Source organism: Mesoplodon bidens (assembly GCF_964165515.1).
Source record: "Mesoplodon bidens genome assembly, chromosome: 7".
In the NCBI taxonomy this organism is placed as follows: domain Eukaryota; kingdom Metazoa; phylum Chordata; class Mammalia; order Artiodactyla; family Ziphiidae; genus Mesoplodon; species Mesoplodon bidens.
This window is the reverse complement of record NC_138164.1, coordinates 14,012,877-14,038,624: the sequence shown is the minus strand read 5'-3', so window position 1 is coordinate 14,038,624 and position 25,748 is coordinate 14,012,877. Positions and strand designations below refer to the sequence as shown.

Below are 25,748 nucleotides of genomic sequence, written 5' to 3'. Positions count from 1 at the left end.
CATGGCTCACAGGCCTAGCCACTCCGCAGCATGTGGGATCTTCCCGGACCGGGGCACGAACCCATGTCCCCTGCATCGGCAGGCGGACTCTCAACCACTGCGCCACCAGGGAAGCCCTGGTTTTTTTTAATAAAAAGAAATAAGAAATGCTCATTAATGGAATAAGACTGAGTAAAACAAAGTGGCTATTGAGTGTATTTCTTCATAAGCTCACTGTAACGGCACGGAAGAGAGTTCTGTGTTAGGGGTTCACTAACATTCTTTATGAATTTTAGTGAGGTGCCTGTGTGCATGTGAGCTTATTACTCCACTACCTGTAAACAAAAATGGAATCATAGTTAGAGTTATACAGACCACGGTTCAAATCCTGTCACGGTAGCTCTGTGACCTTGGGTGTGAGCCCAGGTTTACTTACCTTGAGATGGAGCTAGCATTTCCTGCCTGGTGTGGTCATTATGCCACGAAATGAAATAACACATATAGCATTTCTGTGTACATAGAGAACATAGAAAATAGTCCATAGTTCGGTGGCATGCTTTTTTCACTCAATCTATCATTATCATGAATGTTTTCCATATTGATGGATCTGTACCTGCATCATTTTAATGGCTATCTAATGTTAATTTCTAGCTTGTCTTTAGTATAATTCACCCTTGAGCAGCCTCTGGCAGAGTGATTCCCTAGCTTAGGCATTTCTGTGGTTCTATGCGGCTTCCTGTTGGCTGGGCTCCTCACTACCCTGGTGCCTTTGATCCTGCAGGTGTGAACGGTTTGAGGATGCTGGGGATTCTCCACGATGCAGTTGTGTTCCTGATTGAGCAACTCTCTGGTGCCAAGCACTGTAGGAATTACAAATTCCGTTTCCACAAACCAGAGGAGGCCAATGAACCTCCACTGAATCCTCATGGCTCGGCCAGGGCTGAAGTCCACCTGAGGCAAGTTCTCTTCCTTTCCGTAAGCAGCTTGAGGTCTTGATTTTATGATCTAATGATACAATTATTTTCCCACTTAACCTTTGAGATTTCCAGTGTTAACACTGTCCTTCACTGGTTCTGTTAAAGTATTTCTCTAAGTATATTTTCATCTTTTGGCTCCAGGAAGTCAGCATTTGACATGTTTAACTTCCTGGCTTCTAAACACCGGCAGCCTCCTGAATACAACCCCAATGATGAGGAAGAGGAGGAGGTACAGCTGAAGTCAGCTCGGTAAGCCTGGAGTAGAGAGCGGTCATAAGAAATACTTTTTACGAATGAAATGCCATTTACGGCAACCTGGAAGGACCTAGAGATTATCATACTAAGTGAAGTGAGTCAGAGAAAGACAAATACCATATGATACCACTTATATGTGGAATCAAAAATATGATACAAATGAACTTATTTACAAAACAGAAACAGACTCACAGACACAGAAAACAAACTTTGGTTACCAAAGGGGAAAGGTGATAGGGATAAATTAGGAGTTTGGGATTAGCAGGTACAAACTACTGTATATAAAATAGGTAAACAGCAAGGTGCTACTGTATATAGCACAGGGAACCATATTCAATATCCTGTAATAAACCATAAAGGAAAAGAATGTGAAAAAGAATATACGTATAACTGAATCACTTTGCTATATACCAGAAACTAACACAACATTGTAAATCAACTATACTTCAATAAAAAATTTTAAAATAAAATAAAAAAAGAAATACTCTTTGCTTCCCTCTGTTGCAGTTTTGCTTAGATCGCAATTTCCCAGATAACATTTAAGAAGACTGAAATAGAGTTTGTGTTGAAGTAACAGTAGCTGGCTGTCAAAAAGAGAGAGGAATGTGTTTTAGAGGAGAAATTCAAATAACTATAAGATGTATATTTTACTTTCTTTAACTGTAGTATACTCTGTCAGCTTTGCATGTACCACCACAGACTTCATATATAACATACTATATTTTAGGCCTAATTTTATAAGGCATTTGTTATGCTTGGGATCGAACACACAGAATAGTGTAGTCATACGTTCTAGGAACCTTGGATCCAAGACTCAAAACTGATGATTTCCTGAAGAGAATTCATTAATAACGAACCGTCTCTCTTTAGGAGGGCAACTAGTATGGATCTGCCAATGCCCATGCGTTTCCGGCACTTAAAAAAGACTTCTAAGGAGGCAGTTGGTGTCTACAGGTATGGCTAAAATTGTAGAAAGAATTATAGAAAACTAATGAAGTTTTCCAAAATCAAAGTGGATCAAATGCTGGAGTGACCTCCTTCATTCAGTAAGTGAGGTTTTTATCGATATTTCTAATTGAACCTGATGTCCTGGGACCCTGCAACTCCTTGTGTTGAACGAGGAATTTAACACAGTAAGCTTTAAAGTATTGCTACTTCTGGTGGGCTTTGGAACAGAGAAATCTTTAATCCTTGGCTGTTTGTTAGAGTGATTAATATACTCAAATCAGGTGGGTCCAGATTCTTTCCAAGTCTCTGTCTCTCCTGGGGAACTAATAGACCAGGAGATTTTATTCATATATTCATGTATTCACACATTTAACCTTATTTGCAAAATCTGCGGCTGATGTCTTTTCCATCTTCATGTCCTAGGTCTCCCATCCATGGCCGGGGTCTTTTTTGTAAGAGAAACATCGATGCAGGTGAGATGGTGATTGAGTACGCTGGCAACGTCATCCGTTCCATCCAGACTGACAAGCGAGAGAAGTACTATGACAGCAAGGTGAGTTCCACACTTTCATTCTCCAGTTCTTTCGTTATAGAAAGGGGCCATCAACTATAAAGATGATCCCTAGATTGCAGAAGAATTAGTATATTTTAATTAGACTTTTTTTTTTTTTTTTTTTTTTACATTTTAACATCTCTGAATTTGTAGTGGGCCCAGTCCACTCTCGGGATTAGCACACAAAGATACTCTTTGAAGGTTTGTCTGAGTGGATCCCAGGATCACAAGCACACAGTGACGGGAATTCCCTGGCGGTCCGGTGGTTAGGACTCGATGCTTTCACTGCAGGGGCCCGGGTTCAATCCCTGGTCGGGAAACTAAGATCCCGCGAGCTGCTCGGTGCAGCTGAAAAAAAAAAAAAACTAGTGACACAAGTTTTAGGTTTCTCTTGCCTGTGGAGACATTAAGAAACCTCTGGTCCAGTGCCTGTAATCTGTCATGGAAGCATCCTGAAAGATGGGAGAAATCCAGAAATTTTACCAGAAGAACCTGTTCATCAGTGGCTAAGGTCACATCAGAAGAAGGTTGGGAAATGTTGTCAAGCCTGCGCTGCAATAAATAACAGGTTCTTCTCTGCTCTCCTTCCTGTAGGGCATCGGTTGCTACATGTTCCGGATCGATGACTCCGAGGTGGTAGATGCCACCATGCATGGAAACGCCGCCCGCTTCATCAATCACTCGTGTGAGCCGAACTGCTACTCTCGGGTTATCAATATCGACGGGCAGAAGCACATTGTCATCTTCGCCATGCGCAAAATCTACCGAGGGGAGGAACTCACTTACGACTATAAGTTCCCCATTGAGGATGCCAGCAACAAGCTACCCTGCAACTGTGGTGCCAAGAAATGCCGGAAGTTCCTAAACTAAAGCTGCTCTTCTCCCTACTGTTGGAGCACTAGGACCCAGGGCCTCCAAAACAGTGCCGAAGGCCTTTGCCAGCAGCCAGGAGTTCCAGGATTGAGTGGGCACAGTTGAGGGGCCTCCGTGATGGCTGGGCTCCCTTAGGTCCCATATTCACATTATACATGTGATCATAGTCCTGGAGAGAGATGAGGTCTCGAAGAAAAGATCTGCGATCGGCCTTCTGCTGGGACCCCTCTGATTGTGTGCCATTAAAAAGCGGGAAACGGGTCCCTAGCAGACTTGCCTGGAAGGAGCCTATAGAGGGTTAGTTATGTTGGGAGATCGGGCCTGAGCACCTCCTCAGAGAGAAGTTGCCATCCTTGCCTTGGCCTTTCCAGAGCACTGTAAGCAAGGGGTCAGGCACAGCCCCAGTGCGGGTGGGGTTGGTTGCCAGCCGGGCCCAGCCTGTAGCCGTGTGTTGAACAAAGACGGTCTGGTGGTTTTCCCTACTGTGCTCCCACTTGAGAGTTCCCTTCTGGTTGGGAGACAGGATTTCCTAGCACCTTTGGTGTCAAAGGCTGTCTTGGGGTTGTGCCAGTTCATTACCAGACGTTGAGCCTGTGGGCTGTAAGTGGGAGTGTTACCCCCATGAGCCTTATCTCAGACAGTCACCTTCCTAGACAATAGGAGCGGCTTCCCTCTCATTCCTTCTCTTCACTCCACTTTTCTCGTCCCCCCGCCCCGTTCTGCATCCCACTGCGTTCCCGTGCTCTCTGGGTGGTAGGGGAGAGTGACTCCCTGCTCGAGGACACTCCCTGTTGGGCATAGGATGTGCCTACAAAACGTTCCCTGAGCCTGTAAGCACTCCCAGTGGGGAAGTGGACAGGAGCCATTGGCCATAACCAGACAGAATTTGGAGACGTTTTCAGAAAACTCCACTGAGAGTTTTAAAGAAATATATGTAGCATGATTTTTTTAGAAGAGGAAGATTATTTAAATAGGAGTTGAATCATGCAACAACCAGAGTATCACAACCAGGGTAACCCCTGGGCCCCATTCCTAGGACGTGATAACTTTATTTTCCCCTTGTTAAGACATAGGAAGACTTAATTTTTAAATGGTCAGTGTCCAGTTGAAGGCAGAACACTAATCAGATTTCAAGGCCCAAAACTTGGGGACTAGACCACCTTGTATCGAGGGAACTCTGCCACCTGCACAAAATCTATGGATAAAGTAAATTAAATGACACTACTGCCCTGATTACTGCCCTGATTACTCCCTAGGATGTGGTCAAAACAGCATCAAATGTTTCTTCTCTTCCTTTCCCCAAGACAGTGTCCTGAACCTGTTAAATTAAGTCATTGGATTTTACTCTGTTCTGTTTACAGTTTACTATTTAAGGTTTTATAAATGTAAATATATTTTGTATATTTTTCTATGAGAAGCACTTCATAGGGAGAAGCACTTATGACAAGGCTATTTTTTAAACCGCGGTATTATCCTAATTTAAAAGAAGATCGGTTTTTAATAATTTTTTATTTTCATAGGATGAAGTTAGAGAAAATATTCAGCTGAACACACAAAGTCTGGTTTTTCCTGCCCAACTTCCCCCTGGAAGGTGTACTTTTTGTTGTTTAATGTGTAGCTTGTTTGTGCCCTGTTGACATAAACGTTTCCTGGGTTTGCTCTTTGACAATAAATGGCAAAGGAAGGTCCCCCCAACTCCATCGGGCCACTCCCCTCCTTCCCAAATCGAAGCTCCTGAAAAGGCTGCGGTAGGATCTCGACACAGCAGTTTCTCCTCTTCTTTCCTGCCCTGTCTCTCTCCTCTCTGGCACAGCTCAGTGCTGAGAGGTGGGAACCTACACTTCCCTCGTCTTTCCTCCTTCAGAGTTAGCAACCAAGCTGAATGGCAACCTGACATTTTCCATCACCATCTGCTTCCTAGGTCACCTCGTTCCCTCTGCCTCTGCCCACCAGGTCCTCGTGCCTGCAAAGACCCCCCCCCGGATTCCCCTGTGCCCTCTTTTGGGGCAGCCCGTTGAAACTGAAGCACAGTCTGACCACTCACGATAAAGCAGATTCTCCTCTGCCTCTGTCAGCTACAAGGTTTCAGAGCAGCGTAGTCCAGTGGAGGGCGAGGCACCTTTTCTCGCCTCGAGAAGCCCATTTCTACGGAAGGAAGTCTAGCGAAGCAATACGACTCAGCCCAGCGCGCTCTGCCCCGGGACTCGTGGCTCTGCTGTGCCTTCCATCCTGGGCTCCCCGTTCTTCCGTGACCTTAATTAAGAACTTTGGTGGGTCTGCTGGAACACTGTCACTGTTTTCACTGTCATGCAAGGAGCCCAGCACTGTGGCCAGGAAGGCAGAGACTCCCTGTCATCGTGGAGAAGTGCCAGCAGGGGACTGGGGAAAGCACTCTACCCAGACCTCACCTCCCTTCCTCCTTTTGCCCGTGAACAAGATACGGTGGCCCAAGGGGTTCCACTAGTGTCTGGTTTCCTTTATTATTGCACTGTGTGAGGTTTTTTTGTAAATCCTTTTATTCCTATTTTTTTTAAAGAAAAATACCTTAAGCTGCATTTGTTACTGAAATGATTAATGCACTGATGGGTCATGAATTCACCTTGAGAAAGACCCAAAGGCCAGTCGGGGGTGGGGGAAACTCAGCTAAATAGACCTAGTTACTGCCCTGCTAGGCCGTGCTGTACTGTGAGCCCCTCCTCAGCTCTTTCTACCAGTCCCAAACCCTGAGGCCAGGGGAGGAACCCCCAGCTCTCCTTCTCCTGCCAGCTGCAGATGGTTTGCCTTGCCTTTCCACTCCCTGTCAACCGCGGAAATGAGGAATTCCTCTTAGAGCTCAGCCTTGAGTCCATTGCCAAATTTCAGCGTACCTGCCAGCAACTTGGGGAATAAGCTAAGGTTTCCCTACAAGAGGGAAAGAAGGCAAAAAAAAAAAAAAAAAAAAAAAAAGGCATAGCTATCTCCAAAACACCTCCGAGTTTGTTTTGAAAGTGACCAAGGGAATCTCCGCACAAAAGTGCAGACTGAGGAACTGTGGTGGGTCATTCCCAAGAATCCCCTAAGGGGCATCCCGAATCCCTAAGGAGTAACAGCTGCAAACCTGGTCAGTTCTCAGTGACAGAGCCAGCTCACAGCTTTGCTGCTAGAACCTGTTGTGGCTGCATTTCCTGGTGGCCAGTGACAACTGTGTAACCAGAATAGCTGCATGGCGCTGACCCTTTGGCTGGAACTTGGTCCCTTGGCTCCCTCCATTACCGTCCGCCACCTCCAGCCCGGCCCCTCCTGTTTTTAGACCAATGACAAGAATCAAGGGGGAAGCCCTGGCAGCTACATAAAAGTTTTCAACCAGACTCCTTTGCCGGGATCCACTCCACCACCCCGCTTGCCTCTGTCAAACCCCCGGCCAATGCCGTGAGCACCATGCAGCTCCCTTGATTTAAAAAAAAAAAAAAAAAAAAAAATATATATATACAACAACAAAAAACAAAAAAAAAAACCTTTTAATGAATGTATCTTTCTAAAGGACTGTCGTTCAATCAAGTATCTGAAAATACTAAAGGTCAAAACCTTGTCAGATGTTAAGTTTGATTTGGGATTTTTTAAAAATAGAAATCAAGTTGTGGTTTTTTTGGTTTTTTTTTTTTTTAAAGGAAAAGCGGGTCATTGCAAAGGGCTGGGTGTAATTTTATGTTTCATTTCCTTCATTTTAAAGCAATACAAGGTTATCTAGCAGATGGTGTTGTGCCGAATCATGAATACCAGTCAAGTCTCACACTCTGAAAACTTGCAACTTTTTTGTTTTGGTTTTCAAATAAATATAAATATGATATATATAGGAACTAATATAGTAATGCACCATGTAACAAAGCCTAGTTCAGTCCATGGCTTTTAATTCTCTTAACACTATAGATAAGGATTGTGTTACAGTTGCTAGTAGTGGCAGGAAAATGTCAGTCTGGCGCTCCTCTGGTCCCCCCCACCCCCGCAATGGAGGGGGAGGACCCATCCTAAGGGGATGGCGGAACAGTCCATTCCTGGGATCAGAGAGAAATGCAGAAATGGTGTCACCTGGATTTTTTCTGCCTGTGAATGTTGCCAGTCAGTACCTGTACTCCTTGTTTCTCTATTTTTGGTTATGAATGTTGGGGTTACCACCTGCATTTAGGGGAAAATTGTGTTCTGTGCTTTCCTGGTATCTTGTTACGAGGTACTCTAGTTCTGTCTTTCAACCAAGAAAATAGACTTGTGGTGTTTCTTTTATTGAACTTTTACCAGTCTCTTTAGTAAATACAGGTAGTTGAATAATTGTTTCAAAAGCTCAACAGATGACAAGCTTCTTTTCTAGAAATAAGACATTTCTTGACAACTTTATCATGTATAACAGATCTTTCGGTTTTTTTTTTCCTTGTGTTCTTCCAAGCTTCTGGTTAGAGAAAAAGAGAAAAATAAAGGAAAAAAATGTGTCTAAAGTCCATCAGTGTTAACTCCCTGTGACAGGGATGAAGGAAAATACTTTAATAGTTCAAAAAATAATAATGCTGAAAGCTGTCTACGAAAGACTGAATGTAAAAGTAAAAAGTGTACATAGTTGTAAAAAAAAAGGAGTTTTTAAACATGTTTATTTTCTATGCACTTTTTTTTATTTAAGTGATAGTTTAATTAATAAACATGTCAAGTTTATTGCTGCACATGGTTGAACTTTCTTTTGGCTTTGGCTGAGGTGGATGAATGGGAGGGGCGTGGCCCCGTGACCTGATTACAAAGTCCCTTCCACAGTCCTTTCTTTTAAGGTGGAATCATGAAATCATTCCCCACCGCCTTCCTTCAGGCCCCACTCTACACTGTCTCTCAACCATATTTTCTTCCCCTATTCATCAGTGATGTATGTTCAGGACCTAATGAACTCTGGATATGAGGAACGGGTCAAGACGACAAAGGAATAGTTCCTTTACTTTGTACATATATCCCCCTTCTTCATCCACGGGTGGTCAAGCGTTGGCTTCTAATGAGTTCCTCCCAATCTACGAATATAATAAAATGAAAGCATTTCAGGGAGAGCCTGGGCAGTACCCTCTCTTTGCTCCACTCCACCTTAAAGCTGAAATGCAATTTATTTACTCTGTTTCTCCCTAGGACTGGGGTGGGGGTAGGGAGGCAGTTGAGAAATATTTGTAAATATATTCTGCCAAGCCAGGGTCACTATCCCCAGGCTAAAGGGGGCTGAGTTTACACTGCAGCCCAGGAATGGTCAACACTCCTCCTCATGGGGGCTGGTCCTCAAACGGACCTCCTCCCTCTGGATCAGCTGGCTGGAGGCTCGGCCCTCACCCCTTTTTCCTCCCTCTCACGGGGAGTCACCTTTTTGGATTTTGAGTTGAGCACCATGGGGACTCCAAATGATCAGGCAGTGTTGCAGGCCATCTTCAACCCCGACACTCCGTTTGGAGACATTGTTGGGTTGGACCTGGGAGAGGAAGCAGAGAAGGAAGAAGGAGATGAAGGTCAGTATTCGACCTTGGAGTATAGCTCTCCACATTGGCTGGTCTGCTGCCTTGCTGGGGTGGCAGAGGTAGGTGGTCTTACGAGGGCCCTTGTTCCACGACCCTTGGATGATGATTGCTGATCCTCAGTGCACTGACGGGGGCTTGGCAAGAGTCACTGTGCCCAGAGGAGAAAGCCAGGTTTCTCCTCCACCACCACCCTCTGAACTTACCTCCCCACTCAGTTCACCCCATGGTGCAAGCTTAACTGTGCTGATGGGGAGAGGGGCCATGTGAAATGCTCACGTCTTTGTCACAACAGAGTATGTCACCCTCCACAGCAGGGAAGAAAGAAACAGGGCCGGGGGTGGCTCAGCTAAACGGCTCCAACCTAAGCAAGTATTCAGTGTCACGCACCTTACAAGCCAAGCCCTGAGCTAATTCTTCCAGAGCGAGTGTGCTCACTGGCTTTTCCACCAGCCCCTTAGGGGGCCTGCTGTCCGCGTCAGGGGTTTTTGATGCCCTTTGTTTCTAAAGGAGTGAAACCTAAGCCTTAATGAAACTTCAGGCTGAAAAGCTGAGAGAAACACTGGAAATGGTTTTCATGACCCGGGTATGTCATGGAGGCCTTCCTGTTGGAAGTAGTGGAGTAGAACAGAACAAAATAGAGACAGACTGAAGAGCCAGAAAGACCTGGGTTCAAATCCAAGTTATGGGCGGTGTGACCTTGAGCAAATCATTTAGCTACAGGCTAAGGAGTTTGGGTTTCATTCTCTTGGCAGTGGGGAGCCAACCAAGGCCCCTTTCCCAGGTCCCTTTGGAACTTTAAGCAGTGCTAGTTCTCTGCCTTGCTGATCTCAGTTCCCCCTGCCCCAAACACTGCATCTGACTCCTGCTGTGACCTACACCCCTGCCCAGTCAGCCCTGGCTCGTGTCCCAGGTTTCCAAAGCCCCAGGTGGCTTTTGCTTCCTGCTCCCAACTGCACACCTGTCCCCTCCTGGCTCCCTCCCTGGCACAGATGGAGTTTTCCCTCAAGCACAGCTGGAGCAGTCCAAGGCCCTGGAGCTGCAAGGGGTGATGGCAGCAGAGGCTGGCGACCTCAGCACAGCCCTGGAGAAGTTTGGCCAAGCCATCAACCTGCTGCCTGAGAGGGCCTCGGCTTACAACAACCGAGCCCAGGCCCGGCGACTCCGGGGAGACGTGACAGGTGAGGAGAGAGTCCCTGGAGCCTGTGCAGACCAGAGACGGTGTGTCTGTGGGGCTTGGGCACAGGGCGTGGGAAGTCACTAAGCCCCTCTGGAACCTATGTCTCTATCCATAAGAGACATATCATGGGCTCGGCTAATCTCTTGGGGATATTGTGAGAGTCAGGGGGACTGCATTCCATTTACTTATTGATAAAAATTTAATGAGAGCCTACCATTCTAGCAGTGGGCTAGGTGCTGAGGATTACAGTGCTTATAGCAATTACTATATGTCAGGCACTCAGCACTTCACATGTGAGTTGTAGTCATTCATATAATCCTCACAACAACCCTAAAATGTACGTGCTATTGTTATCTCCATTTTACAGATGAAGAAACTGAAGCATGGAGGTTAAGTAGCTTCCTACTCATGCAGCTGAGAAGCGGCAGAGCTGGGATCTGGTCCAGGTGGCAGGGCTCCAGAGCCTGTGCTCTTAATCCCCACATGATACTGCTTCTCAAGAAGCTCACAGCCTAGAGGGTAGAACAGACACATAGATATAATAGCAGCATAACAAGCCAACAGGGTTCAGTATGGGATCTGTTCCTGAGGGGTGAGTTTTGAAGGATGAGTGGGCGTTAGCTGGATGGAGGGCAGGGAGTAGGAGAAGGCACGGCCTGTAGAGGTCCTGAAGTCATGGACAGGTACAGGGAATCTGGCTGGAAAAGGGAGTGCTGGAAGAATGGAGCCTCTCCAGAGCCTGGAGAGGTAAACAGGGTCCAGAGAGTGAACAACTGCGAACATTAGGCCGAGATCGGACTTTGTCTTGAAAACACCGGGAATCACTAATGGGTTTCAACGAAAGGGTAAATCACAGAAGCCTAGTAGGGAACTACTAGACTATCGAGACCCGTGGTGGTAGAGGTGTTCCTGGGGCCAGGAATGCCAGGCTGGGGAGCTTGGACTCCATTCTGGGAATATTGGGGGACTCTGAGGGCCTTTCCCAGGCTTGTCTGTCACCTGGCTTTGGCAGAGAAGGGCCACAAAGGCCGCTGGGACAGCCTGCAGACCAACACCCGAGAGCATCAGAGGGGATTCTGCCTGGAGAAGGTCTTCAATTCCTCCTGACCAGCTCCTCTGAGGGAAAGCAAAGAATGCTGTGATTAGAAAGCTTCTCAACCGACCAGTCAGGATGGGGAGCAGAGCCTCTGCTGGGTTCCAGGGACCAAAACGCACAGAGAGGACAGGGCAAGATCAGCCTTGCTGTAGGATGCTGCTGGCGCTCCCCCAGCGCCCTGCCCTGACAGGCGCGATAGACTAGAGAACTTGAGTGAATTGAAGAAATGCAGCTCAGTACCCTACAGTGGATACCAGCTGGCTGCCTGAGGTTGAGTTCACAGCTCTGATGCCTAATGAGCCAAGTATTTATGAGGATGATAAAAACAAAAATGCTGCAGGCCACCTCTGGCTCCAAGACCTCTTTCAAAGAAAATTAGATACAAAATAATGAAGACCATGGAAATAAAGAATGAGAAGAGGCAGTCAGTAGAGAACACAGGTGAGAGAAGCGGTTTTAAGGCATCAATGGAAAAGAGGAGAGAAATGTCTTCAAAAGTTAGAGAGGGACTTCCTTGGGGGTCCAGTGGTTAAGAATCTGTGCTTTCACTGCAGGGTCACGGCTTCAATCCCTGGTCAGCGAAGTTAAGATTCCGCATGCCCCGTGGTGCGGCAAAAAAAAAAAAGAGAAAAAAAGGACTTTATTGTATAAGACATGGTTGTCAGTTAATTCTAATGTTTTTGGACTCTGGGATTCGGAGTCAGTCACCTGGCACATGGTAGATGGTTAAGCCTGGCAACAGGGCCAGATTCATAACATAGTGACCCTCCGTCCGTGTTTTGATGTATCAGATGGTGGAAAATAACACGGACAAGGCGAGACCTGGACTTCAGTCCCAGCTCTGCCACTAACTGGCTGTGCAGCCCAGGCCGAGTCTTGCCAAATCTTCCAGTCTTCATCTGCGTAAAGGGAATAACAATACCGATCTCTAGGGTCAAGTGCAGGAGGGATGTAAACGGCCGAGCCCCAGAGCCTCCACTCGGGGCCGGATCGCTTGCTGGCCGCGGCCCTGACCCCCGCCCGTCCGTCGGTTCCGCAGGCGCCCTGGAGGACCTGGAGCGCGCGCTGGCGCTGAGCGGCGGTCGGGGTCGCGCCGCCCGCCAGGGCTTCGTGCAACGCGGGCTCGTGGCGCGACTGCAGGGCCGGGACGACGACGCCCGCAGGGACTTCGAGCGGGCAGCGCGGCTGGGCAGCGCGTTCGCTCGGCGCCAGCTGGTGCTGCTCAACCCGTATGCGGCGCTGTGCAACCGCATGCTGGCCGACGTGATGGGGCAGCTGCGCGGGCCCCGCGACCGGCGCTGAGCCGCCGGCGGGCGGGCGGGCGTGGGGGGAAGGGGGGCGCCCGCAACCAATAAACCTGCCGGCTCTCCCAGCCACCGCCTGTGTCTGCGTCCTCCGCCGTCCCCGCAGGGAAGGGCGCTCAAGTATCCCTGGCGCGCAAGGCAGTCAGCGAGGCCCGGGATGTGGCCCCGGAGCCGCCGCCCTGGGGTAGGGGGTCCTTTGGGCCGAGGTCGGGCATCGATTGGCCCTGCCTGGCGCAGCCCGGGCCCCTGCGGACGACTGCGGTGCTCATCAGACCTGAGCAGTCGCTCCGGCTGCTCTCAGGGAGTGAGCCAGGTGAGCCGCACCGGAAGGCGGGGCGAGGCGGGGGCGGGCTTGCTTCGCGACCCCCGCCTCGCGGATCCTCTCCTCTTCGGCCCAAATCCGGAGGAGGGGAGAAGGGGCGTAGGTGGGTGAGGGAAGCGGGCAGGAGAGAGCCGGGGTCGGGAGAAGGACGGTCCCTTTGGGGGAGGGGCACGTGTACCCGAGTGTTTACGCGCGCGCGTGTGTGCTTCTGGGCCTGGGGCGGGCTGCACGGTTGCAGGTTGTTTCTGTGTACCTGCGAGCGTGTGCCTGTTTGTCCCGTGGAGTCAGCGCTCAGTTCTGGGCCCGCAAGGTGTACAGGTACGTGCTGGCTGGGTTTGGACCTTTGGGCTCGACCATTTGCGTCCTTGCCTTCACCACTGTGGATCGTTCTACATTTGTGTTTCCGTGCATGGTTTATTTTTGTTTCTGGAGAGTAAATTCCTGGAGCAGTTATTAAGCTTCTCTGCTCTCACCTGGCTAACATCGAGGCCTGCCCCCTTCTCTCGGCAGCCTGGGGCCCAGGCCGGGGCCACCATGGCGCTGCCTCCAGGGCCAGCTACCCTCCCGCACACACTTCTGCTCCTGCCGGCCCTTCTGAGCTCAGGTACACCCCTGTTCATCCCTTGGCCATGCATTTGTGCGGTCAAGTCCCCCTCTCTCCCCTCCTTGCCTGCATCTTCAGTTTGGGTACCCACTCCAGGCACCAGAGCTGGGTTCCCTTCATCCACCTCCCCAAGGTCCAGCCGTCCCTGCTTAGAGAACCCAGGAGCTCTGTCTCTTGGCCTGCTGCCCTTCTGTAACTGGACCTCATCCCGGTCACAGAACAGTACTAAGCCTCCACCAGCTCTCCCCAGAATCCCCTGTGTTCCAGGTTGGGGGGAGTTGGCGCCACAAATTGATGGTCATACCTGGGCAGAGCGGGCACTTCGAGAGAATGAACGCCACGCCTTCACCTGCTGGGTGGCAGGGGGGCCTGGCACCCCCCGATTGGCCTGGTACCTGGATGGACAGCTGCAGAAGGCCAGCACCTCAAGACTGCTGAGCGTGGGCAGGGAGGCCTTCTCTGGAGGCACCAGCACTTTCACTGTCACTGCCCAGCGGGCCCAGCATGAGCTCAACTGCTCCCTGCAGGACCCAGACAGTGGCCGGTCAGCCAACGCCTCCGTCCTCCTCAATGTGCAATGTGAGTGCCCCTCAGGTGGTTCTCTGCCCAGGGACCCCCAGCAGCCACCAGGCAGGTGGTCTGGTAGGACATTTAAAAAACACTTAAGCACTCTGCAAATACTAACTCACTTTATCCTCACAATAATCCTATGAGGTAATTACTATTGTTGTCCCCATTTTACAAATGACAAAACTGAGGCACAGAGAGGTTAAGCAATCTGCCCAGGGTCACACAGCTGGTAAGTAGCAGAGCCAGGATTCAAATCTTGACATTTTTGGTTCTAGTGTTTATACTCTTAATCTTCATTTGTACGAAATGCTGCCTCTCTGGCAGACCCAGCCATCCTGTTTCCCAGTGCCCCCTAAGGAGAGGTCCAGACCCCTGGCTCCCTTCTGGGTTTGGGAAGAAAGGGAAGGCGTGCAAGGGGCTGTGGTGGGAACATACTGGTCTCTGCTTTGCACCAGTTAAGCCGGAGATTGCCCAGGTTGGGGCCAAGTACCAGGAAGCTCAAGGCCCGGGCCTCCTGGTCGTCCTTTTTGCCCTGGTGCGTGCGAACCCGCCTGCCAACGTGACCTGGATCGACCAGGATGGGCTGGTGACTGTCAACGCCTCTGATTTCCTGGTGCTGGATGCCCAGAACTACCCCTGGCTCACCAAACACACCGTGCAGCTGCAGCTCCGCAGCCTGCCACACAACCTCTCCGTGGTGGCCACCAACGACGTGGGTGTCACCAGCGCCTCGCTTCCGGCCCCAGGTGAGCACTGCCAGCCATGGGCCCAGCAAAGCCTCGGATGGGTGTGGGATCATGGTGCAGAAACAGGAAGGCTTGTTGCCTTTTGGGCGAGTCTGGTGAAAGCTGTCCCTGGCCACCTGGGGCAAGGAGGGCAGAGCAGTGACCTGTGGCATCTCAGAGTTGGGGGGCCCTGCCCGCTGGGAACCTAACCAGAGAATGACCTGCAGGGCTCCTGGCCACCCGGGTGGAAGTGCCACTGCTGGGCATCGTTGTGGCTGGAGGGCTTGCCTTGGGCACCCTGGTGGGGTTCAGCACCTTGGTGGCCTGCCTGGTCTGCAGGAAAGCGAAGAAGACCAAAGGTAGGGCCAAAGCAGGGCGGGGGCAGAGGGTGGCTGGGGAAGGGGAGACGAGGTCAGGGGGTGGGCAGCAAGGCCGTGGCAGCGAGTGGAGCTGGGCAGAACGCCTCTGACAAGTGGTAGGACCGGTCTTCCTGGGCGTGGCCATGATTTAGGCCACATGCATCCCAGGTAGCAGGGCCAGGCACTGGGAAGCCAGTCTGGGCATCTGAGAGACCCCTTGCCTGAGGGTTCTGGGCCTGAAGAGGGCAGGGGGCAGAGCCCAGAGCAGGTGGGCACACTGAGACACTGCTGTGGTTTCTTTCTCCTCAGGCCCCTCCCGGCGCCCATCCCTGATCTCTAGGTAACTCTCCCTGGGGCTGGGTGGATGGGCCAAATGGAGAGGCAGCATGGGGACAGGGGGGATCCTGGGCTTTCCGGTAGTTCGGGAACGGGCCGCAAGCAGGAGTCTATGCCCGCTGGTGCCAGGGCCCATCCAAGCCTTTTTCTGCCCTGTAGTGACTCCAACAACCTGAAACTCAACAACGTGCGCCTGCCACGGGAGAACATGTCCCTCCCATCCCACCTGCAGCTCAACGACCTCACTCCGGACTCCAGAGGTACATCCAGGACCCTCTGTTGGCCCCAGCTTTATCTGTGGAGGTGCTTCTGAGAAAAAGAGAGACCCTGGGCCTTAGGAGGGTCTAGACCCCGTCGGGCACACACCTCATCCCGGGCACCATCCCCTTTGTCACCCCACAGGGAAACCAGCGGACCAGCAGATGGCTCAGGACAACAGCCAGCCAGAGCTTCTGGATCCGGAGCCCGGCGGCCTCCTCACCAGCCGAGGTACGGGAAAGGGGCCTGCTGCCCTGCTCCCCGGCCCTTTTGCTTGTGCCAAAGGGCCTCTGAATCCCCAAGGGGCAGAGAGTGGTCTCCCAACTTTCAAGGAATGAGGGTGACTGAGTCTCCTGGGATCTCTGACCCGCAGGTTTCATCCGTCTCCCAATGCTGGGCTACATTTATCGGGTGTCCAGTGTGAGCAGTGATGAGATCTGGCTCTGAGCTGAGGCTAAGACAGAGGGTGCCTTCTTGGCCCCTGGGCACCCTCCCGGTTCTCCTCCAAGGCATCCTCTGCCTGGCCACATTGCCAACGGGACGAGGCCATGCCACTGCCACTTTTGCTTGTCCTCTGGGTCACTGGTATCCTTGGCAAGGCTGCCAGCTGGACCTAAGCCCTTGTTCCAACTCTGGTTGAGGGCCTGCATGATTGCCTGTGCCCAGGCGGATGGGGCTCTCTGTCCAGGTGTGCCTGGAGGTCGTCCAGCATCTAAGCGTGGCATGGCCTGTCGGCTTGGGGCAGCTCTCTGCCCCACACCGGTGCTCCTCAGCACCGTGTACAGCAGGCATGGGGCAAGCCTGGTTGGGAGGGCCCTGCACGTCCTGGATCTCCTTCCCATGCTATGCAGCTTTGCTCCCTCAGGGAAAATTTAGGACCCTGCTAGCTGTAGAGAACCAACCTGCCCTTTGCACAGGAACTCACCTCTGGCCCAGCAGCGCTGGCCAAGCACAAACCAGTACCCTTTGCTGCATACCTCTCTGCCCCAGCCCCCTCTTGGGCATCATAGGTTATACATTGGACCTTCTCCACTTCTTCACTTGGCACTAGACTTCCCCTCTGGCCTGGGCCCTGGTGGTGCCAGCGCCTGGTGTTAGCACAAGAAAGGGGAAGAATGGGAGGTGAGAAGTCTGGTGTGTCCAGACCTGCATGTAGCTATGCCTTGTTTTCTTACAGTGTTAGCACTTTAAGCACATCTTCCAGGGAGGGGGTGAGCAAGGGCCCCAGGGCCCTGTGTGGGGCTTCCCCAAGTCTGGCCTTTTTATGATTCACTGTGAGTGCCCTGAGCCCTCAAGGTTGACGGGTTCCTGCTCAAAAGTATCTACCCCGCTATGGGACCCCAGCCCTGACTGCCCCATCAGCAGGAAGCTGTTCTTCCTGTCCCATCCTCTGTTCTTTAGGGGATGGCCAGAGTGGCACATAACTTGACAGTGCTGGAAACCTTAGGGGGACGTGGAAAAAGCAGGGAGATCACATATCCCAAAACGACCCAAGAACACTTTTGGAAAGCAACGTGGAAAAGATTGCAGATTAACAGAGTGCAAAGTGTATTTTCCCCTTCTTGGTATCTTGTTTTGTAATTTTTCTCACGTTACTGCCGAGGACAGTGCTGAGCACGTGGTAGATTCTCAATAAACTTGACTGAGTGAGTGCTGCATGTCTGTTTCATTCCCTCAAATATGTTTTTTTTCTAACCGAAGTATAGTTGATTTACAAAGGTATGTTAGTTTCAGGTGTACAGCAACGTGATTCACACACACACACACACACACACATTCTTTTTCAGATTCTTTTCCATTATAGGTTATTACAAAATATTGACTATAGTTCCCTATGCTATACAGCACGTCCTTGTTGTTTATCTGTTTTATATATAGCAGTGTGATATTCTACTCTTAAGTCTTTTAAATCTGGAAAAATTAAAAGACACAAAAAGAATTTATAGTGCATCGAGATAAAAATTTTTTAACACCATGTGGTCTGTTCTGAGAGTTACTACTTACATCTATATACAGCAGTGTGTATCTTTTAATCCCCAACTCCTAATTCTTTTTTATGGATGAGAAATACTCCACTGTGTGTATGAGAGAGAGAGAGAGAGTGTGTGTGTGTGTATCACATCCTCTTTATCCATTCATCTGTGATGGACACTTAGGTTACTTTCAAGTCTTGGCTATTGTAAATTGTGCTGCTATGAACACTGGGGTGCATGTAACTTTTAGAATTAGAGTTTTCATCTTTTCTGGATATGTGCCCAGGAGTGGGACTGCTAGATCATACGGTAGCTCTCTTTGAAGTTTCTGAGGAAGCTCCATACTGTTTTCCATAGTGGCTGCACCAATTTACGTTCTTACCAACAGTCTAGGAGGGTTCCTTTTTCTCCATACCCTCTCCAGCATGCTGAAGTGTTTAAGGGTAAAGTGCACTGATGTCTGCAACTTACTTGAAATGTATCAAAAAATAAGACTGAGGAATGGATAGAGAGGTATGGCTGTATGATAAAGCAAATATAGCAAAATGTTAATTGTAGGATTTAGTTGGTGAGTATTCAGAATTCACTGTACAATTCTTCCAAAATTCTTTTATTTAACAGTTTTCATAATAAAATATTGGGGGAGGATCCCTGATCTAGTTACTTCTCTGATATTTCTGAAATCTTTTTAATCTAAGGATCATGGAATTTTCAAGCATTACTAGTACCCTTAACAAGACAGTTCAATCTTTCCTGGGAAAGAAGACCAATTTTTATTTTTATTTTTTATTTTTGGCTGCACCGCACAGCTTGCGGGATCTTAGTTCCCCAACCAGGGATTGAACCCGGGCCCTCGGCAGTGAAAGCGTGGAGTCCTAACCACTGGACCGCCAGGGAATTCCCCAATTTTTATATACTTCACTCACCTAATCTTTAATCTTTACTCTCCAATAATAGGCAGGTCACTAGTTACCTTGAGCTGGAACATACAGCAGTCCAGCATTTTGGGCAGGCACAGCTCAGGCTGCATTTTCCCACCTGGACTATGTTTTACTGAATTCCTCCAGACACAGTAGACTATTTACTCAAGACTTGTAAAAATTAATGTTCAACTTTGTGCATTGCTGGTGGGAATGTCCATGGTGCAGCCACTATGGAAGCTAGTATGGCAGTTCCTCAAAAAGTTAAATATAGAATTACCGTATGATCCAGCAATTCCACTTCTAGGTTTATTCCCAAAAAAACTGAAAGCAGGGACTCTGTTATTTGTACACCAATATTAATAGCAGTGTTATTTGCAGCAGCCGACAGGTGGAAATGCAAATGTCCATTAACAGATGAATGGATAAAGGAAATGTATATACACACGATGGAATATTATTCAGCTTTTTAAAAAGGCCATTCTGACACATGCTGCAACATGGATGAACCTTGAAAACATTATGCTACGTGCAGTAAACCAGATACAAAAGGACAAATTGTGTATGATTCAACTTATGTGGTACCTGGACTAGGCAAATCCATAGAAACAGAAAATAGAAGTTACTGGGGACTGAGGGAGGGAAAGGAAGGAATCGTTGTTTAATGGGTCCAGAGTTTCAACTGGGGATGATGAAAAAGTTCAGAAGCTGGACAGTGGTGATGGTTGCCCAACAATGTGAATGTACTTAATACCCCTGGATTGTACACTTAAAAAGTTAAAATGGTAAATTTCATGTTTTGTGTATTTTACTTTGATTTTAAAAAAATTTTTGATTACTGATTCAATCTTCTGATTATAGGTCTTACAAGTTCTCTTTTTCAGTATTGGTAAGTTTTGTGTTTCTAGGAATTTGTCCATTTCATCTAGGTTGTCCAGTTTGTTGCTATAAACTGTTCACAGTACCCTCTGCTCCTGTTCACTTCTGTAGAATTGGCAGTAATGTCCCCACTTCCATTTCTGGCTGGAGTTATTTGAGTCTCTCTTTCTTAGACAATTGGCTAAAGGCTTTTCAATTCTGTTAATCTTTTTGAAGAACCAACTTTTGGTTTTGTTGATTTTCTCTATTGTTTTTCTATCCTCTATTCATTTATCTCTGCTCTAATCTTTATTATTTGCTTCCTTCAGCTAGCTTTTTTTTTTTTTTTTTGGCTGCGCCGTGTGGCAAGTAGGATCTTAGTTCCCTGACCAGGGATCGAACCCACGCCCCCTGCATTGGAAGCGCAGAGTCTTAACCACTGGACTGCCAGGGAAGTCCCCCTTCTGCTAGCTTTGAGTTTAGTTTGTTCTTCTTTTTCTAGTTCCTCAGGTTGTAAAGTCAGATTGCTTATTTGAGATCTTCCTTCTTTTTTTTTTTATTAGTTTCTGCTTTATAACAAAGTGAATCAGTCATACATATACATCTGTTCCCACATCCCTTCCCTCATGCATCTCCCTCCCTCCCACCCTCCCCATCCCACCCCTCCAGGCGGTCACAAAGCACCGAGCTGATCTCCCTGTGGTCTGCGGCTGCTTCCCACTATCTATCTACCTTACGTTTGGTAGTGTATATATGTCCATGCCTCTCTTTCGCTTTGTCACAGCTTACCCTTCCCCCTCCCCATATCCTCAAGTCCATTCTCAAGTAGGTCTGTGTCTTTATTCCCGTTTTGCCCCTAGGTTCTTCATGACATTTTTTTTTTAATTCCGTATATATGTGTTAGCATACGGTATTTGTCTTTCTCTTTCTGACTAACTTCACTCTGTATGACAGACTCTAGGTCTATCCACCTCATTACAAATAGCTCAGTTTCGTTTCTTTTTATGGCTGAGTAATATTCCATTGTATATATGTGCCACATCTTCTTTATCCATTCATCCGATGATGGACACTTAGGTTGTTTCCAGCTCCGGGCTATTGTGAATAGAGCTGCAATGAACATTTTGGTACATGTCTCTTTTTGAATTATGGTTTTCTCAGGGTCTATGCCTAGTAGTGGGATTGCTGGGTCATATGGTAGTTCTATTTTTAGTTTTTTAAGGAACCTCCATACTGTTCTCCATAGTGGCTGTACCAATTCACATTCCCACCAGCAGTGCAAGAGTGTTCCCTTTTCTCCACACCCTCTCCAGCATTTATTGTTTCTAGATTTCTTGATGATGGCCATTCTGACTGGTGTGAGATGATATCTCATTGTAGTTTTGATTTGCATTTCTCTAATGATTAATGATGTTGAGCATCCTTTCATGTGTTTGTTGGCAGTCTGTATATCTTCTTTGGAGAAATGCCTATTTAAGTCTTCTGCCCATTTTTGGATTGGGTTGTTTGTTTTTTTGCTATTGAGCTGCATGAGCTGTTTATAAATTTTGGAGATTAATCCTTTGTCAGTTGCTTCATTTGCAAATATTTTCTCCCATTCTGAGGGTTGTCTTTTGGTCTTGTTTATGGTTTCCTTTGCTGTGCAAAAGCTTTGAAGTTTCATTAGGTCCCATTTGTTTATCTTTGTTTTTATTTCCATTTCTCTAGGAGGTGGGTCCAAAAGGATCTTGCTGTGATTTATGTCATAGAGTGTTCTACCTATGTTTTCCTCTAAGAGTTTGATAGTTTCTGGCCTTACATTTAAGTCTTTAATCCATTTTGAGCTTATTTTTGTGTATGGTGTTAGGGAATGACCTTCTTTTTTAATGTAAGCAATTACAGCTATAAATTGCCTCTGAGCACTGCTTTTGCTGTATCCCGTAAGTTTTGGAATGCTGTGTTTTTGTTTTCATTTATCTCTAAGTATTTTCTAATTTTCCTTGTGATTTCTTCTTTGCCCCATTGGTTAAGAGAGTATTGTTTAATTTACACAAAATTTTTCAGTTCTCCTTACTGTTTTCTAACTTCATTCCATTGTGGTCTGAGAAATTACTTTGTTTGTTATTTACCTTTTTATTTTTTTAATTTTTTAAAATTTATTTTAAAATAAATGTATGTATGTATTTATTTTTGGCTGTGTTGGGTCTTTGTTGCTGCGCGTGGGCTTTCTCTAGTTGAGGCGAGCGGGGGCTACTCTTTGTTGTGGTGTGCAGGCTTCTCATTGCGGTGGCTTCCTTTGTTGCGGAGCATGGGCTCTAGGCACGTGGGCTTCAGTAGTTGTGGCACATGGGCTCAGTAGTTGTGGCTCGCAGGCTATAGAGCTCAGGCTCAGTAGTTGTGGTGCACGGGCTTTGTTGCTCTGCGGCATGTGGGATCTTCCTGGCCCAGGGCTTGAACCCAGGTCCCCTGCATTGGCAGGCGGATTCTTAACCACTGCGCCACCAGGGAAGTCCCACACATTTTTCATTTTCACCAAGAATTTTATTGAACAATGTATTCACTAACCGAATGAATTTTTTGGCCAGCCCAATGGCCAGCCCAATATTTCATGGATATAGAATCTTCTCATCTCTCTTTGACAGTGGTTCTCAAATTTGTCTGCATATTGAAATAATCTGAGGAAGTTAAAAAATATGGATTCTTGTATCCTACCTCCAGAGATTGTGATTTTATTAGGCTGGTGTGTTGTCTGGGAGAGGAAACTTATCTTTAAAATATCTCCAGTTGGGACTTCCCTGGTGGTCCAGTGGCTAAGACTCCGCACTCCCAATTCCGGGGGCCTGGGTTCGATCCCTGGTCAGGGAACTAGATCCCACATGCCGCAACTAAGAGTTCACATGCCGCAACTAAAGATCCCACGTGCTGCAACTAAGACCCGGTGCACCAAATAAATAAATAAATATTTTAAAAATGATAATAAAATAAATAAATAAATATATATATATATATATATATATATCTCCAGTTGATTCTAACATGCAACCAAACTTGAGAACTACTGCTCTATGAATATTATAGTTAAAAAAATTTTTTTCATATCTTGCCTGCTTTGCTTCTCTGATATCCTTTGTTCTATTTTTGTCTTTTTCTGGCTTTCTTCAAATGCCTGGTGACTGTACATTCATATTTAAGAATGAGAGTTGCAAGCATGCCTGCGCACCCACACACACACACACCCACACACACACACACACACGAATGAGATACCCACAAGCTGAATGGAAGTTGATGGTAGGTAGGGGGGACCAAATAAGTCTATAAGCTTGAAGACTCCCTGTCAATATCTTTAGGTCTTTTCTCTTTGGCTGATCAGTTTCCCAAGGGAGGACTGCTCCGATATTGTGCTTTGGAGGGATAAGCCGGAAGAGGGCTGAGAGTCTCATTGCTCATTCCTCTATTTTGTCCTCTTATTTTAAATATGGCCCCTTATTCCTGTCCTCAGAATTGCTTGGTGTTCTCATGGCCAGACGCGCCTTGGTTTAAAGGGGACTATCTTCTGTCAGGGTAAGGAGGTGGGCAGCACAGATGGGGAAGGTTCTGGGGATCCCATCTTTCTACAAACCTTCAGCCAATCCTCCTGTCTGCAGCCCCTCCCTGCTCACATGCCATCAGAAATATCTGACACTTTCGATTCCTGATCCTTTCCAGGATTCTGCAGTGTCAAATGGCTTACTTATTGGTTTCTCTGTCCCTCTCCTCTACTGGAAATCAAGTATTAGGTTTTTTCCCCTCCCCCTGCCCACTAAATCTGTTACCACTTGTCCATCTTTCAAAATTGTATTGCTCTCTGGTCTACAGTCATTTTCTTTCCTATTATCTGTCCTTGCTGGTTTATACCTTTAAAAAAAATTCCTATACTGTCATTTTAGGAAGGTTAAAGGAGGGAATGCAAATGTAAATACTTGAGTTCAATTTTTGTTTATTTAGAAATGTTGAGAGCCTGGGATAGCAGAGGGGAGGGACACTTCAAGCCAGGAAAATAGACTGCATAAAGGTTTAGTTAGGAGAGGGAACTCATGAATCATGTGTAGAGCATGGCAAGCAGGCTGGTTTTGTGGCTTTCGCTGGGGAATTAGAAAAACGAGAATCTCGGGCAGGGAGAGAATAGCCAAATGGAAAATCTAAAAGGCCAAGTGAAACATTTATACTTAGTAACATAATTATTAGATCTTACATTTTGTGGCATTTAATCTTTTCACATATTTTCACCCATAGGACAAGCCTAGGAGTTAAGTTAGTGTTTATTATAACTGTTTCACAGCTAGAGTAACTGAGGCATAGAAGTTAACTTATTTTTCTAGGGCCACAGATCAAGTAGCCAAAAGAGAGTAACCTCAGATTGTGGAGGAGGAGGAGCCCACGATGGAAACAGTGTCTGAAGTGCTCACTGGAGAGGTCAGTGGACGTGCTAGGGTAGGGAGACAGGCTAACATTACAGGCCTGCGCATCAGCCAGTAACTTCGGCAGGAAGTACAGCTGACCCTCGTTATTTGCAGATTCTGTATTTGTGAATTCACTTACTAAAGTTTATCTGTAATCCTAAAATCGATACTTGCAGTGTTTTTACAATCGTTTGCAAACATGCTTAGAGCAGTGAAAAATATGAGTCGCCCGACACGTACCTTCCCAGCTGAGGCTGAACAAGGCGACGTCCTGCCTCCTGGTTTCGGCTCTCACACTCAAGGAGTGCCCTATCCAAGGTCTATCTAATGCCTCAGTTTTTGCTTGTTGGTGGTGGTTTCAGTGTTTAAAATGGCCGCCCTGGGACTTCCCTGATGGTCCAGTGGCTAAGACCCCATGCTCCCGATGCAGGGGGCCTGGGTTCGATCCCTGGTCAGGGAACTAGATCCCACATGCCACAACTGAAAAAAAAAAAAAAGATGCGGTGCTGGCTAGAGTTAACTAAGTGTAGTAAGGCTGTCATGTGCCTCACAGAGAGAGTGCGTTAGATAAGCTTCATTATGGCATGACTTACAGTGCTGGTGGCTCTGAGTCCAATGCATCAATGGTTGCTGATGATGTTATGACAGAGGCACACAGGAACCGTACCTTCTATTTCCCCCAGGAGCAGTGGTTCGGTATTTGCTAATTCAGTGTCTGCGGTGACTTGATAGAACATAGCTACTGTGAATAACGCGAGTCGACTATACTTACTAGTGCTGAGTCTCGGTTCTAGCCAAAGGAGGCAGTCTGATTGTTCCCTGAAAACCTGATGGAGAATCTGAGTTCCTATCACGTTTTTGCCTCTCTTTTTCCTTGAGTGAAATGTGAGCATTAATGGCATCCATCTGAGAGAAGAGCACCTGGTCCCAACATGGTGTCAAAGTGAGGCCTGAGCTCAGATGTTCCTGCTCAAGTTTAAGCATGAGATGAACATCAGAGTTGGCTTAAGGGTCTGTAGGAAACGATGCCCCTCCTTTCTCGTGTTTCTCGGGTATGTGTTAGGCTGTAGCATCTTACTGTAATTTTCCCCTCCGACCAGTTCTTGCCCCGTATATCAGTACTTGGCTCCATTACCCGCCCAGCTGCTCAAGCCAGAAAACCTGGGAGTCGCCCTTTCTTCTCTTCCCTCTCCCACATTCGCTCTATCACTAAGTTCTGTTGGTTCCACCTCTCCTGGTTGGTTATCTGTTGTCTCGTACCCCACACCTTCCCTTCTGTACTTTATGCTGCTCGATTTTCCAGATTCCCTTGCCAGCTGTTAATTTCTGGCAGTGGGAGGCACCAGCAAGCTAGGAGAGGGTGGGAGAGAGCCCAAAGGCAGCAGCCCTTGCCCAGGGTGGCTGTAGTAGGGGTGAGGGTCTCAGACCTGCTCGGCCAACCCGGCCACTGCGGCAGCTCTTCTGTTTCCAGCCCCTGCAGTGGACACTCCCCTTTAACCTCTTGTTCCTTCAGCACTCTCCATTCTCCCTTTTGTTTCTTCAGCCCTTCCAAAACTTGTGTAACCAACTGCCCATACTTAACATCCTTTGTTAGAAATAATTAGTATGGTTTCTGACTGGAGCTTAGCTGATAAAACCTCCAAAATACTTCCTGAATCTGTCCATCTCTACCACTACCACCCAGTCCAAGACACCATCATCCCTCACCTGGGTGACTGCAATAGCTAGGCTCC

General features: G+C 47.7%; 3 protein-coding genes and 2 long non-coding RNA genes across 22 annotated transcripts in view; 3 read left to right on the top strand and 2 right to left on the bottom strand.

Annotated features, from left to right (window-relative positions):
• KMT2A (lysine methyltransferase 2A) overlaps positions 1–8,262 on the top strand; it is a 76,441-nt gene extending 68,179 nt beyond the window's left edge. For 5 of the 8 annotated variants that reach the window (XM_081239654.1, XM_081239653.1, XM_081239650.1 and 2 more), the window contains 5 exons: positions 761–935; positions 1,098–1,205; positions 2,082–2,165; positions 2,583–2,712; positions 3,307–8,262. In XM_081239654.1, coding sequence (XP_081095780.1) covers positions 761–935; positions 1,098–1,205; positions 2,082–2,165; positions 2,583–2,712; positions 3,307–3,582 — 773 coding nt within the window. In that variant the 3' untranslated portion in view covers positions 3,583–8,262. Of the gene's footprint in view, positions 1–760; positions 940–1,097; positions 1,206–2,081; positions 2,166–2,582; positions 2,713–3,306 lie in introns of all 8 variants that reach the window. The other 3 variants (XM_081239655.1, XM_081239649.1, XM_081239652.1) reach the window with 2 other exon arrangements.
• On the bottom strand, positions 7,451–9,038 carry LOC308620268. The gene is made up of 2 exons (XR_014016301.1): positions 8,941–9,038; positions 7,451–8,603 (listed from the first exon to the last, which is right to left on the bottom strand). It is a non-coding gene; the product is annotated as an uncharacterized lncRNA (long non-coding RNA).
• Positions 8,966–12,678, top strand: TTC36 (tetratricopeptide repeat domain 36; the record flags this gene model as incomplete). The annotated part of the gene is made up of 3 exons (XM_081239665.1): positions 8,966–9,083; positions 10,082–10,270; positions 12,405–12,678. The coding sequence occupies 3 exons, from the start codon at positions 8,966–8,968 to the stop codon at positions 12,665–12,667; spliced, it is 570 nt and encodes a 189-aa protein (XP_081095791.1). The 3' UTR covers positions 12,668–12,678.
• Positions 10,660–12,816, bottom strand: LOC308620269. Of its 3 annotated transcripts, none has more exons than XR_014016302.1 (3): positions 12,727–12,816; positions 11,269–11,385; positions 10,660–10,781 (listed from the first exon to the last, which is right to left on the bottom strand). It is a non-coding gene; the product is annotated as an uncharacterized lncRNA (long non-coding RNA). The 3 variants fall into 3 exon arrangements; XR_014016303.1 differs by having other exon boundaries at positions 12,723–12,808; XR_014016304.1 differs by lacking the exon at positions 12,727–12,816 and adding an exon at positions 12,419–12,506.
• Positions 12,817–12,819: 3 nt separating this feature from the next.
• TMEM25 (transmembrane protein 25) lies at positions 12,820–19,312 on the top strand. Of its 9 annotated transcripts, none has more exons than XM_081239657.1 (10): positions 12,820–12,982; positions 13,230–13,309; positions 13,502–13,595; positions 13,863–14,174; positions 14,621–14,911; positions 15,118–15,249; positions 15,559–15,589; positions 15,745–15,845; positions 15,988–16,074; positions 19,121–19,312. In XM_081239657.1, exons 3-10 carry the CDS (start codon positions 13,526–13,528, stop codon positions 19,207–19,209), a joined length of 1,113 nt encoding a protein of 370 aa, XP_081095783.1. In that variant the 5' UTR covers positions 12,820–12,982; positions 13,230–13,309; positions 13,502–13,525; the 3' UTR covers positions 19,210–19,312. The 9 variants fall into 9 exon arrangements, with proteins under 9 accessions (XP_081095783.1, XP_081095782.1, XP_081095785.1 ...); XM_081239656.1 differs by having other exon boundaries at positions 19,118–19,312; XM_081239659.1 differs by lacking the exon at positions 19,121–19,312 and adding an exon at positions 17,245–17,501.
• Positions 19,313–25,748: the final 6,436 nt, after the last annotated feature.

Excerpts from the sequence above, each read along its gene's own strand:
- TMEM25 (XM_081239660.1), top strand. The coding sequence starts at position 12,827 with ATGTGGCCCCGGAGCCGCCGCCCTGGGGTAGGGGGTCCTTTGGGCCGA. Across the intron at positions 14,175-14,620 it reads CGTCCTCCTCAATGTGCAAT|TTAAGCCGGAGATTGCCCAG; the intron begins GTGAGTGCCCCT and ends GCTTTGCACCAG. Across the intron at positions 15,250-15,558 it reads GAAAGCGAAGAAGACCAAAG|GCCCCTCCCGGCGCCCATCC; the intron begins GTAGGGCCAAAG and ends CTTTCTCCTCAG.